The sequence below is a fragment of the Hemicordylus capensis genome, chromosome 1 (genome assembly GCF_027244095.1).
Source record: "Hemicordylus capensis ecotype Gifberg chromosome 1, rHemCap1.1.pri, whole genome shotgun sequence".
Lineage (NCBI taxonomy): Eukaryota > Metazoa > Chordata > Lepidosauria > Squamata > Cordylidae > Hemicordylus > Hemicordylus capensis.
Window position 1 is genome coordinate 43,576,506 of NC_069657.1, and position 13,960 is coordinate 43,590,465.

Genomic DNA, 13,960 nt, shown 5'->3' on the forward strand with positions numbered 1-13,960 from the left:
CTGAGTGCTCCTCCATCATAATGTGTTCTGCAGATGCCTCAATGCCCTCCTGGCAGATCCCTTTATTGAATGGGTGAGAGTGTTTGGTCTAAATAGTATTTTGTTGTACTTGTACTTTAGTACTTTGTGCATAAAATCTCTCATATTTGGGCCGACTTAGACTTGGGTCCCACAATTACCACAGTGTCTGATGCGGAGATGTCCAGCAACTCCTCTTGTGTGGTTAGGCTGCATCAGTTCCAATTTGTGACTCCTGAGGATGCGGACAAGCTTCTTGGAGTGGTGCAGCCTATCACCTGTTCTCTTGACCCTTACCTGACATGGCTTATTCTATCTGGCAGGGAGGTTGTTGTAGAAAGCCTAATAGAGATTATAATGCTTCTCTGAGGGAGGGCAGGATGCCTTCTTGCCTTAAGGAGGCAATTATTCGACCTCTTTTGAAAAAGCCTGCATTGGATCCTTCAAGAGTTGAGCAACTATAGGCCTGTCTCCAAACTTCTGTGGTTGGGCAAGATAATTGAGATGGTGGTGGCCTCCCAACTCCAGGCAGTCTTGGAGGAAAATGATTATCTAGACCCATTTCAGACTGGCTTTCGGGACGGCTATGGGGTGGAGACTGATGGATGATTGGTTGGCCTGATGGATGATCTCCAACTGGGGATTGCCATAGGAAGTGTGAGTCCGTTGGTCCTTTTGGACCTCTTGGCGGTTTTTGATACTATCAAACATAGTATCCTTCTGGGGCGCTGGGGGTGGGAGGCAGTGTTCTCTCTAATTTTTTTCATCTGCAAGAGGAATGAATTTTGTTCTGGGTGGCAGTATCAAGGCAGTGTGTGTGCATGTGAATTGAGAGTGGGGCTTTCCTGATCCAACCTGAGCAGGATCTAAAATTAATTGAGCAGACATTAAAAAATGTGTAAGTGTATGCACATGCGCACGCCTTAGAGAGAACACTGGTGGGAGGCACTGCTTTGCAGAATCTCAGGCAGATTCCTGATGGTGTCCCTTGGAGACTGTTCTTCAAAATCTGAACTTTTGTATGTTGTCACTTCATATTGTCTCTGATGTTGTTTAACATCTGCATGAAACTGCTGAGAGAGATCATCAGGAGTTTTGGTGCAGGGTGTTATCAGTATACTGATGCCTCCTAAATCTATTTCTCCATGTCAACATCATCAGGAGAAGGCACAACCTCCCTAAATGCCTGCCTGGAGGAGGTAAGAGGCTGGATAAGGGATAACAAACTGAGACTGAAGCCAGATAAGATGGAGGTACTTACTGTGTGACGTTGCAACTTGGCCAATGATTTTTGATCTGCCCATTCTGGATGGGGTCACACTTCCCCAGAAGGAACAGGTGCATAGTCTTGGAGTGCTCCTGGACTCACACCTCTCACCGGTGTCCCAGGTTGAGGCGGTAGCCAGTGGAGCTTTTTATCAGCTTCGGCTGATACACCAGCTGCGCCACTTCTTGAGATGAATTTCTTTATAACAGTGGTACAACATACTCTGGTAACCTCCAGACTTGACTACTGCAATGTGCTCTATGTGGGGCTGCCTTTGTATGTAGTCTGGAAACTGCACTTGGTACAGAATGCAGCAACCAGGTTGATCTCCGGTCATCTCGAAGAGACCATATCACTCCTATACTAAAGGAATTACACTGGCTGCTGATAAATTTCTGGGCAAAGTACAATGTGCTGGTTATGACCTATAAAGACCTAAACAGTTTAGGCCCTGGGTATTTAAGAGAATGTCATTTTCTACATGAGCCCCATTGCCCATTGAGAAAATCCGGAGAGGTCTGCCTGCAGCTGCCTCCAGCTCGTCTGGTGACTACGAAGAGGCAGGCTTTCTCTGTTGCTGCCCCAACACTCTGGAATGCACTCCCTGCTGAGATGAGAGCCTTCCCATCTCTGACAACTTTAAAAAAGTCATTTAAGACTTACCTTTTCACCCAAGCTTTTTAATTTAATTGCGGTTTTACATTGTTTTAAGGTCATTACTTTGTGTTTTGGTTTGTTTTTATGTTGTTGTGAGCCACCCAGAGGAAGAAGTTTGGGGCACCATACACATTTGATAAATAAAATAAAATAAAAATAAATGGCCACTCTACATGTGGCCCCAAACTAGTATTTGGACTATGTCCATTGAGATGAGCAGCTAACCTACCTCCACCCCCCCACACAATATAGGGCATCAGGACATTCATGAAAGTCATCAGGACAGGTGCACCCTCAGCACATCCCCCTTTTAACTGTATTAAATTCTGAGTGCTTTCCAATATTGGGAAAGTATTGCCTGAACTGACTCAATGAGATTCTAAGAGCTGATTCATCTATTATATTAATTCTCCTGGGTGTGCCTTGGAATGTGCATCCCAGTGCCCAGCAGATTGGCTGGGTGGTGGACGTGCCTGATTGGCTGAGGCTTGGTTGCCACATTGGCTGAGGATTGGTTGCCACAGCAGCGGCAGGCCTGGCCGCAGAAGGCCCAGGAGCGGTGGAGAGGGGGAAGAAAGTGGGGGCAGAAGTGGCAGTGCAGAAGAGGGGAAGCTGGGCCTGGAAGTGGAGACTGGGGCAGAAGGTGGGGGGGAAGAGGTAACTGCTGGCCCCAACGAGTGCACAGATGTTCTGTGCGGGGTCGGCTAGTACTGTGTTAAAAAACATAGAAAGCAGCAGCAAGGCCTCCTCCTCCTCCACCCCCCCCGCTTCTCTTGTAATGTGTGAAATGACACAGAACGTAAACAAATTTGCTTCAAAAAATTATCTACATAGCCCTTTGTGAATGTTAGCAGTGAATATTCTTCAGATTTTTTTTGATTGAGCATTTACTGAATATTCTCCAAACAGTTGATATCTTCTTTTTAAAAAAATACCCAATGGAATTCGATTTCAACATTTGACATCTGACTGTATTTGACAGTTGACATGCAATGACGTTTAGTATTGTATAGTACTGGAATGACATAATAGTTCTCAAACCTTCTACTTTAGGAAAAAGTGTATCTATTTACTTGTCTGCCCAGGAAGATTGCAGAGAATTAGAGTATGTGTTCTAGAGTCTTACAGGGGTTTTAATTTTATAGATAAAGACATTCTTTTAGTGAATGTCTCCAATTTGATGAATGTTGATATTCCCAGACAAATGAACATCTCAAAACTCAGAGATAATACCAGTGAATGTTGACAGTCATTGAAACAGAATAGTCAGCATTCACTAGTGTATGCTGAAAATGTAGGGAAATCTGTATCTATTTTTGGATGTTTGTAAAATACACAGTGGTGCACCTAGGTAATTTTGGAGCCCGGACCTGAAGGGCTTCGGAGTCCCCTTCCCCAGCTTGAGTGGGGTCGGGGGCAAGTTAAATCTTGCGGGGGGGGGGAGAATTCTGTCAATGCACAGAGGCTCAAATGGGCCAAAAATGGCCTGAATTGTCATTTGGGCAGCAGGTGGGCTCAGGGAAAGAACTCTTGCCGCTGCCTCCACCTCCCCCACCTTGGTCCGCACATCAGGGTGCCCCCTGTCTCCGCTACCATCTTTGCCACACAGCAGTGGTTGAAAAAAGGATTTAAATTTTTTTAACTCCCCTGGCCCCCCTTCTGTGGGCTGCGGTGGGGCTCTGGGGAGGCCCCCTAGAACATTTGGAAGCCCCCCTGGGGACAGGAGGCCATGGACCAGATCCCCAAGGTCCATGGCAAAGTGCACCTCTGGAAATACATGTGTTTTTCAGCATCTACACTAAAGTTTGGACATTCAAGAAATTGATGGTGATGATTCCAGACAGATTTGGAAACACATATTCTTAACACGTTGCCCATCATCCAGACAGCAAAAGCACTTATTTGAATAGCACAGCACCAGGAGCTTTGACCTTTGGCTGCAGCCAATACAATAAAGTTGGGAAGTATACTTCAAATACTCCAAATACGATGGGTGTGGCAAATACAATGCCTTGTTTCCCATTTCCTACTCTGTTGGTAGGAAATTAAAATGCCAACAGAGGAACAGGGGTGGATGGATTTAGGACAGCAAGCATTTCTAGGAGGGGGAAGGGAAGTGATGTGCAGCAAATAGCCTAAGAGGTCAAATCGCTTAATAATAGTATGTATAATTTCTTAAGTGCCTAAAAATCAAGTGCTGTACAAACATTTTGTATTTATTTATTTATATTTATTTATTTAACATATTTGTATACCGCCAAAAATGTAAGTCTCTGGGCGGTTTACAACAAAACAATAAAAACAACAAATAAAAAGGTTTAAATATTACAACAATTTAAAATGTAAAAGGTAAAACTATTAAAAATAAACTATTAAAATAGTATCTAATTAAAAGCCTGAGTGAACAAATGTGTCTTGACTGCCTTTTAAAAAGCTGTCAGTGATGGGGAGGCTATTATTTCAGCAGGGAGCATGTTCAAAAGCCTCAGGGCAGCAACGGAGAAGGCCCATCCCTGAGTAGCCACCAGAGACGAGCTGGTGGCAACTACAGACGAACCTCTCCTGATGATCTCAGTGGGCAGTGTGATTCACAGAGAAGAAGAATTTCTCTTAAATACCCAGGGCCCAAGCTATTTTGGGCTTTATAAATTACTAGCTGACCGGGTGCATAGCATCTGCACCCCTAGTTCTTCCTGACTATTCCCCCCTTCAGCCCCTTCTCCCTAACTCTTCCCCCAGGCGTCTCTGACGCTCACCCGCCCCGCTTCTCCCCCTCCCCCCGCCCACGGTTTCTGGCCAGCTTGCCGGCCCGTTCACTCCTGCTGCTGCCTCCTCCTCTTCCTGGCAGCCTAGCTGCCTCCTGACCCCTGCAGCTGTGCAGGGTCTGTCGCTGCCGCCGCCTCCTCGCCATGGCCAGTCCTGCCACCAGCCGCCATTTCCCCCAGCAGCAGTTCAACGGCCTCCTGAGCCCTGCTGCGCATGAGCCTCCACCACCCATAATCAGGCGCCTCCACCGCCCAGCAAATCCGCTGGGTGTCAGGACACTTTCCACGCATCAGGATGGGCACGTCTACGAGGATTAAATATATAGATAACCAAGACCTTGTATTTTGCCCAGAAACTTATTGGCAACCAGAGTAGATCTTTTAAGATAGGAGTGATATGGTCTCTCTGAGATTACCCAGAGACCAACCTGGCTGCCACATTCTGGACCAACTGCAGTTTCTGGACTACATACAAAGGTAGCCCCACATAGAGTGCATTGAAGTAGGAGGTGACCAGCAGATGTACTACTGTTCTGAGGTCATTTATCTCAAGAAACGGATGCAGATGGTTTATCAGTTGAAGCTGATGAAAGGCACCTCTGGCCACTGCCTCAACCTGGGACACTAACCTGGGATACGAGGTTTGTGTCCAGAAGCAGCCCCAGACTGCATACCTGTGACCCCATCCAGAACTGGCAGATCAAAATCATCTCCTGAGTTCTGACCCCACACAATAAGTACCTCCGTCTTATCTGGATTCAGTCTCAGTTTGTTATCTCTCATCCAGCCCATCACCACCTCCAGTCAGGCATTTAGGGAGGTTATGCCTTTTCCTGATGATGTTGACATGAAGAAAAAGATTTGGGTGTCATCAGCATACTGATAACACCCTGCACCAAACCTCCTGATTATCTCTCCCAGAGGTTTCATGTAGATGTTAAACAACATCAGAGACAATATGGAGCCCTGAGGGACACCATACTGAAGTTCAGATTTTGAATAACAGTCCCTGAGGGACACCATAAAAATAATGGCAAGATCTTGCCTGCAAGCTTATAGTCTAAACAGACAGACACACAGGAAAAGGAAGGAGCAGAGGTAAGGAAAGATTTACTTGAAGTTACCATCACCTTCACAAGAGTTTTATAATTCTCCTGGTTTGTATGACCTACATGCCATGCAGAACACCATCAATCCAAGAGAGAGACACATGCTGGGCATATGAGCCACCCTGCAGCCTGCCATGCGGCTTCCAACAGCAAGAGTTGCTTCATGCCTACTTCATTGCAGCTACTTCAGCCCTTACAACATCCGGGCTGTTCCATGCCTACTATGGAGCATGTCATTGCAGCTGCAATGCTACTCCCACTGGGAATGATGGGAGTAACATCACAGCTGCAATGACACGTTCCTTAGTGGGCATGGAACAGCCCTGTGTTGGAAGAAGAGTAGGCAAGCTGCAGATTATTTCATAAGCTGTATGAGCGCCTCTCTATTGGATGGGCAGTTCCCTGTGCAATATGGTAGCCTATATGTATAAACTGAGCACATTAATCTTGCAAGCGTCCCCTGGTGAAAATACTTCCAAGGTATACAGTACAGGTAGAACAATGCTGTAATTGTAGGTTATGAATCCAGAGTGTATTCTCTGGATATGTTAAAAAAATCTTCAATCCAAAGTGTATTCACCGGATCTGAGAGAGTCTGTTCACTGGATATGTTTACAAACCTTAATGAAATGTTTTATCATATGATTATCAGAATGGGTTTTCTGTTGCTCAGAAAAATCTGCTATACACATTATACCTTGTTTTTCCATACTTCTCAAAGTGACTTGTAGTCAACTTTCAGGACGAAAGGCAAGCCTCCTTAGGGAAGGGAGGATGAAAGTTTGCAAAAACTAACTTTTTATTCACTCTCTTCTCCAGTTTATTTCTAACAATGGACTAAATGTCTCATTTCTTCCTGAAGAGTGAATATCACAGTTGAATTTGGAACATTTTCTGCAACAAAAGGTGATCAAATCATGAAGCTCATTTTGTTTTTCCTCATCTTGTCCACAACTCACGCGCTTTTGTTTGGAACTTAGGCAGCTGTGCTGGCTGATACTGTGGGTGAATTATGTTTACTGGGCTTCTGAATTCTATCCAAGAAGGCTATTCTCATGACACAAGCTGCCGGGGTAACCCAGGCAGCTTGTGTTGTCTGGAGAGAAGAAGCCTTGTTCTTCTACCCAACATTTTAGAATGAACCATGTGTTCATTCTACCACTGCTGGATAGAAGGCTTCTCCCTGGCCCACCGCCATTTTAGTCATGAGCTGGGGAAAGAGTGGCTGCAAAGAGCACAGCGGCTGCTCTAATGAGAGCAGCTGCTATGCTGTTGATGCGGGTCTCTCTGGGATGTGTGAAGACTTCCTGCTCCCTATCCCAGCTTTGACTTTCATCGTGCCAGCACTCATGTGGGTGCATGGCGGAGGCAAAAACGGCCACTGCTCACCTTCAGGGGAAGGCAGGCGAGCAGACTGACTGCATAACCATTCTTCGGAGGCTGAAAGAGAGCTGATGATTAAGGCTCCCTCAGCTGCACTTCTTTGTTTTCTTCTTTGTTTGAGGATGAAGCATATTCTAAAGAAGCAAAATGTAGTCCATAGCCCTTCTCACCCACAGAAGGGCATTGCTAGGTTCTTAAAAGATCTGATTCTGGGGCGCGGGCCCACGTCCCCCTTTTTGATAATTACACTCAATCAACCAGCCCTAAGGATAATTACATTTTAAAAAAAATTATAATATTATAATACAGCACCTATGAAGGCGGAAACAGCAGAAAGCTAGGTGAGGCTAGGAGCCCTCTCCCATGTTTTATGCAGGTACCCCCACTGCTGCACTTCCTTTCTGGAAGAGGTAATGCAGGAGGGAGGTGGCTGATAAGATCTGGGGCTTGTTAATGATGCAATTCCCCATGGGCCACCCCATTTCTCATGGGACAACAGTAAGTCTCCTATGGCAAACAGCTCAGGAATTACTGCTTTAAACAAAGACTACAGACCTTTCACCCTAGTGCCATCTAATCTCTCTGTTAGATTGTTTTTAGTATTAGATACTAGCACCTCACAAAAAGCTTTCCTCCAGCAGATAAAAGCCAAATGAAGTGCACAGAAAACATTTGGTGATGTGCAATTTCCTGCCCTCCTACATCCAAATTCAGAGAATAAATCCCTGAAGTTGTATGAACATGCATAATTATGTTTACTTTACTTTGCATGATAATTGGCTCATGGAAATAAAGGTGCTGGCTGTTACCTGTAAAGCCCTAAACAGCTTGGGCCTTAGTTATCAAGGACCTCCTGTTCCCAAGAGAACCCACCTACCCTATAAGTTGCCCTGGGGAGTGGAACGGTTCTACTCCATGTACCAACATCACCCAAAGCTTGGCTCTCGTGCATGAGGGACAAAACCTTCTCAGTGATCACCCCAGCCTGTAGAATGCCCTCCGTGTTAGGCCTTGCTCTCTCCTGGCTTTCCAGAGGTGTTTGAAGACTGATCAGTAATGGGGACTGCTCTTGACTCAGTTTGGATATCCCGAGAACTTTTTAACTGTTGCTGCATATGGTTTCTGCCTCACAGTCCTCTTTGGACGGTATGTTGCTTTTTCCAGTCATCTGAAAGCACCATTTACAGATACAGTCCCAAATAACAATGCTATTATTTAATGTCTCTCTCTTTTTCTCTACTCACAGAAAGCTTGGACCACTCTGCACACCCAAAAATGCATCTTCATCAATGACCCTTAGATATTTGTTCTTATGCAGGTACCTGCAAGAGGAAAACAATGCAAACAGAGCTGATACATTTTAAGATTCCAACAGATTTTATTGTACATGAATTCTTAAAAGGTCACGCTAGAAACCTAGTTAATACTGATGCTGAATATCAGACACACTTCCTTAACAGACTTTGGCTGAATATGAACTAAAGATTTGAAATGAAGACTTCAATCCTGTCCGTTCAGGCAAGGAACATAAGGAAACTAAGTTCTGTATGTAGGGATGCCACTGCAGCTGATATATGTAGTATGGGGAGAAATTACTCCACCATCTATTTTGTGTAGGCAGATCTTTGATGTATAGGATGCGGAGATCTCTGATCAATCCCCCATCCCACGTCCCTTCGGTGTCTGAAGTTCTGTCAGAGTTTTATCTCATGACAGCCCAGCTGTCACACTCAGTCATATTCTACAGGAATAAGCTGCTTCACACTTACCTGAGAATAAGCCCTGTTGGATGCAGTGGGACTTACTTTCAGGTAAACATGCATAGAATTGTATTGCCAGTAACCTCAGGCATTTTGTAATATGTTTCTTTTTCCATGAGCTTTTTGGTTCATCACTCTTAACCAACACTCTTAACCACTTTGGTTCAACACTCATCACATTTGTTCACGCAGGCTTTTAATTAGATACTGTTTTAATTGTTTGATTTTTAATAGTTTTAACCTTTTAAATTTTAAATTGTTGTAATGTTTTAACCTTTTTATTTGTTGTTTTTATTGTTTTGTTGTAAACCTCCCAGAGACTTGCGTTTTGGGCAGTATACACATATGTTAAATAAAATAATTTAAAAAAAAAAAAAAAGTAAATTCAGTGTATGGTCAAATGCTTTCTCATAATCTAATGCCAGTCACATTCCTCAAGATTCCTCTTAATCAGAACAGTTAATGTAGATTACGCCATCTGCTGAATATGTGAGATGTAATTATCTGACCTAGGTACCGTGTTTCCCCGAAAATAAGACAGTGTCTTATATTAATTTTAGCCCCCCAAAATGCACTAGGGCAATTAGCAGTACACCAGAAATTACTGCTAGGTCTTACTTTCGGGGAAACAGGGTACAAGTACTTTCACTTACATTTTATGCTAATGTATAATAAATGAGTCTACAAGAACAAAGCTTCTCTATAGTTTTGAAACTGCTGAAAAAATAGGTTTCATTCAATTCTGGAGTAAACAGACTCTAGTTAAATCAAATAACAGCGGCTGACATCCAGACTAACATGGCATTAGCACAATGAACAAAAATGCACACACACAATAAGGTTGCGTGGCTAAGCAGATGCTCAGAGTTGCTGAGTCTCTTGAGCTCTTGGTCCATTTGTGCAAGCAGTGCACTCATGCAACAAGGATAGCGGATAGTCTTGCAATATATGGATTGAGGAAGAGGCTTCACAGCAGGACGCATGGCATAGGCACAGGCACAGGCACAGATAGGTTGTGTATCCAGTTGCACTAGTACAGCACTAGTCTGGAACACAAGCTCCCCACATAGTGGAACTAGCTGGCGCAACATCCTTGCACTATCGCAACAAGTCTGGATGTCAGCCAGTAATCTTAATTACAGGCTTGCAATATTTTGGTTGTACAAACAAAAGTACCTTGGCCCACACATTGTGCAGCACTTCATGGGTGTTTTGCGCACTGTGGATGCTCTGCCTCTTCCAAATGCACTACATCTGCACTACAGTGCACTTGTGAAAATGCCAAAACTGGGTGAGGGAGTTGCATGATTCCGAGGAGCGAATGGCCACTGGGAGACTTTGGAATGCTCTCCCAGTGGCCATTCGCTCCTCGGACTCCATCACGGTTTTTAGAAAGCTTGTTAAAACTTGGCTTTTTACCCAGGCTTTTACATAATCGTTTTATTGCTGCTTCTGTGTGTTTTTACTTGTATTGTTTTTATGCCTGTTTTTATATGTTTTTCTATTTTTTAGCATGATGTTTTTATTGTCTTTTTATTGTATGTTTTTAACTTTTGTAAACCGCCTTGGGGTTGTCTTTTAACGAAAGGCGGTATAGAAATGCAACAATCAATCAATCAATCAATGACTACACAGCCATTATGTCCAATGGCTGTGCAATCACAGAACTCCTTTCTGTGGTTTCAGCATTTGCACAATTTGCATTCAGAAGATGCAGCAACATCTGTGGTGCACAAAATGCCCATGGTTTACCCCAAGCTGTTCCTGCACAAACAGAAGGCATTTCAGCTCAAACAGGGTGAATGGCTATTTTTGCCAGTCCTCCCTTCTCCTACAGTCTTTCACATCCTGGGTGAATTCTGTTCCAGGGGTCCCTGACCATCAGGAGCAGATTTTTACAGGTGCCAGGAGCTATTGTGCTGAGTGGGATTGGGGAGCTTTGCTTGTATGAGCTTCCTCCCACACACAGTTCTTAGGATGCAACCAACATGGAAAGCTTTCCTTCTGCTATTAAAGCTTTTATTTAGGATATTTATAGGTTGATGAACCCATTTCATCAGAGTCTGCAACATTTCTTACATGCTCCCTTTTATGACATAGCACCTGCTGTATTATTTTTACTCTCTCTTCTCCTTTTTGTGCTCTAATGGTATAATAATTAATGGCTGGGACACATGCACTAATTAATTCCATTGCATCCTGAAGTCAGAATAATGTATGCCTGTCTTTTTAAAAACCCAGTCTTCTTTGGAAAAGGCTGTGCTTTATTTTAAAAATGTATATTCTGACTTTCCACTAAAAATGCTCACTGGTGCTGTAACGGTACCTTAGACTCTCTTTTTACATGCGGTACATCAACAATGCATCTTTTTTCTCACTTTGATTTCTAAAGATATTACTTGGCTGACTGTTATTTCCTCGTCACTTGTGAGGATGTTCCTTATTTAAGAAAGCTCTCCATGTTCTGCTTCAGAGGCTGATTGGTAGCCACGTGAAAGAAAGCCTTTTCAGCAGTGTCATGGGCTCCACCCTGTGGCACTCCCCATGCCGGAGAATTTGAATGGTGCCCTTCTTATTGGCTTTTAAGTGGGGAGGATAAAAGCCTTTTCTTTCCAAGAAGCCTCTTTGCAGTTTGTATGAAATCGTAGGTTTTGATTGTGTTTCTCCTCTCTGCTAGTGCAGTTTTTATGGTCTGTAGATTGATTATATTGAATTGTTTTTATTGATAATTGCATTGTTTTATTAAGTTTATGGACTGATTATATTGAATTGTTTTTATTGATAATTGCATTGCATTGTTTTATTAAGTGCCATAAGTTGCCTTCAATGATCTATGAGAGAGGCAGGCTATACAGTTTTATAATAAACAAAATGTGTCTTTGGATCGAACTTCAAAAAACATATCAAAGGGATCTTTGCAGTAGCAGTGTCCAAGGCAAGAGGAAACCTTTCTGCTTGGAGAAGATACATAGTTGTCCAATTTTACAATATTTTCCTCTGTCATTTGGTAGATCGTTGGAATAAACAAGGTGAAAGGTAACCATTTGTTCTGCCAATAGCACAACCCAGACTTTCCAACTCTGAATGCCAGAGACCAATGGCATGTTCATAACAATGTCTTAGAAAGGAGGGGCCATATTGTTGGCTGCCAATTTCAACATACATGAGCCAGGTTCATCAGAATGTAGGATTTCGTGGTATTAATTGGTTTCAGTTGTTTAAACCAGGGATTCTCAACGTGTGGGTCCCCAGATGTAATTGGACTTCAACTCCCATAATTCCCAACCAAAGGCCACTGGGACTGGGGATTATGGGAGCTGAAGTCCAAAAACATCTGGGGACCCACACGTTGAAAAACCCTGGTTTAAACCTTTCCTTTTAACAGGTGCCCTCATTTTGTATAAAAGTAACAGATTTCTTGCTAATTTATGTCACACTCATTCAAGCCAAAAGAGAAGTATCATTCGTTCTTTGGGATGGTGGTGGCAGTGAGCTGGTTGATGATAGTGTCTTTATGTCTTTTCACTCATTTCCCCATATTTGGGTGGTTTTTTTTAAAGGTTTTCAAAAGTAGACATACATAGTACATAGAATGCTTATACTGAGTCAGATCCTTGGGTTCAACACTTAACTAGATGGAGCAAGAGTCTGACTCAGTATAAGGCAGCTTCCTATGTATCTACTGTGACTGGCAGCACCTTTTCACAGTTTTAGGCAGGGGTCCTTCCCAGTCCTACCTAGAGATGCTGGGGATTAGACCTGAGCTCTGAGAGGTTTTGTCTTTGCAAGTTAGGTGCTATTGAGACATTATCCCATGCGTTACTACAGGGATCCTCAACGTTGGGCCCCCAGATGTTATTGAACTTCAACTCCCGTAATCCCCAACCAAAGGCCACTGGGGCTTGGGATTATGGGAGTTGAAGTCCACTAACATGGGGGGGGGCAACGTTGAGGATCCCTGAGTTACTATACTGTAGTTTCTACATAGGAAGCTGCCATATACTGAGTCAGATCATTGGTCTATCTAGCTCAGTATTGTCTTCACAGACTGGCAGCGGCTTCTCCAAGGTTGCAGGCAGGAATCTCTCTCAGCCCTATCTTGGAGATGCCAGGGAGGGGACTTGGAACCTTCTGCTCTTCCCAGAGCGGCTCCACCCCCTGAGGGGAATATCTTCTAGTGTTCACACTTCTAGTCTCCCATTCATATGGAAGCAGGGTGGACCCTGCTTAGCTAAGTCATGCTAAGCAAATTACCCTTGCCGCCTGGATGAATTCTATGTTAGCTAAGATAAATTCTCTTATCTGATAGCGATGACAAAAGTCTCTAAGTTTTGTCTCGTTGCTATTAGAATTCAAAGTAAGAGTGCATCTGTATAGTTAGATTTTATAAGGTTTACAAATACTTGGGTTCATTTCTTGTTATTGTTTGAGCTATATGTATATGTTTTTGGGGTCAATGGCCATAAATAAACAGAACTGAACTGAAGACCTGAGAACTTTTACATGCAAAGCATGTGCTCTTCCACTGAACTGCAGTCCTATCCCCCAAAATGCATAATTACACAAATTAAATAATGAATCATAAGATAGAATACATTACTCACACTTACACTTAATAATTTCACCATCACAAATAAAGTAACCATCATAAGCAGTTTCAGAATTACTTGCTAACTCACCAAATCTTCATATTTACACACACATACACCCCCCCACACCCCTTATATAACAACTTTCTCCAAAAAGAAATTTGTTCCTAATACGTTTTCAACATATGAAACAAGTATCTTTTGTCTTGTGAGGAATGTGCTTTATTCCACCAATATTCAATAAATATAATCCAATTTCCCACAAACCTATTAAGCTTCTGTTGACCTTTCTTCACCCTTATATAACTTGTAGGTTTTGCCATGACTGCATAATTGCATAATTTTTACTCCTATTCTGGTCCTATATGAGTCTGGACCCCCAATATTTTGCATTGCATGTTCTTTCTGAAAT

General features: G+C 43.2%; 1 protein-coding gene across 4 annotated transcripts in view; it reads right to left on the bottom strand.

The window, feature by feature from the left end:
• Positions 1–13,960, bottom strand: part of TSHR (thyroid stimulating hormone receptor) — a 119,837-nt gene that overhangs the window by 19,125 nt on the left and 86,752 nt on the right. For all 4 annotated transcript variants that reach the window (XM_053290602.1, XM_053290681.1, XM_053290776.1 and 1 more), the window contains one exon: positions 8,444–8,521. In XM_053290602.1, the coding sequence (XP_053146577.1) occupies positions 8,444–8,521 (78 nt within the window). The remainder of the gene's footprint in view (positions 1–8,443; positions 8,522–13,960) is intronic.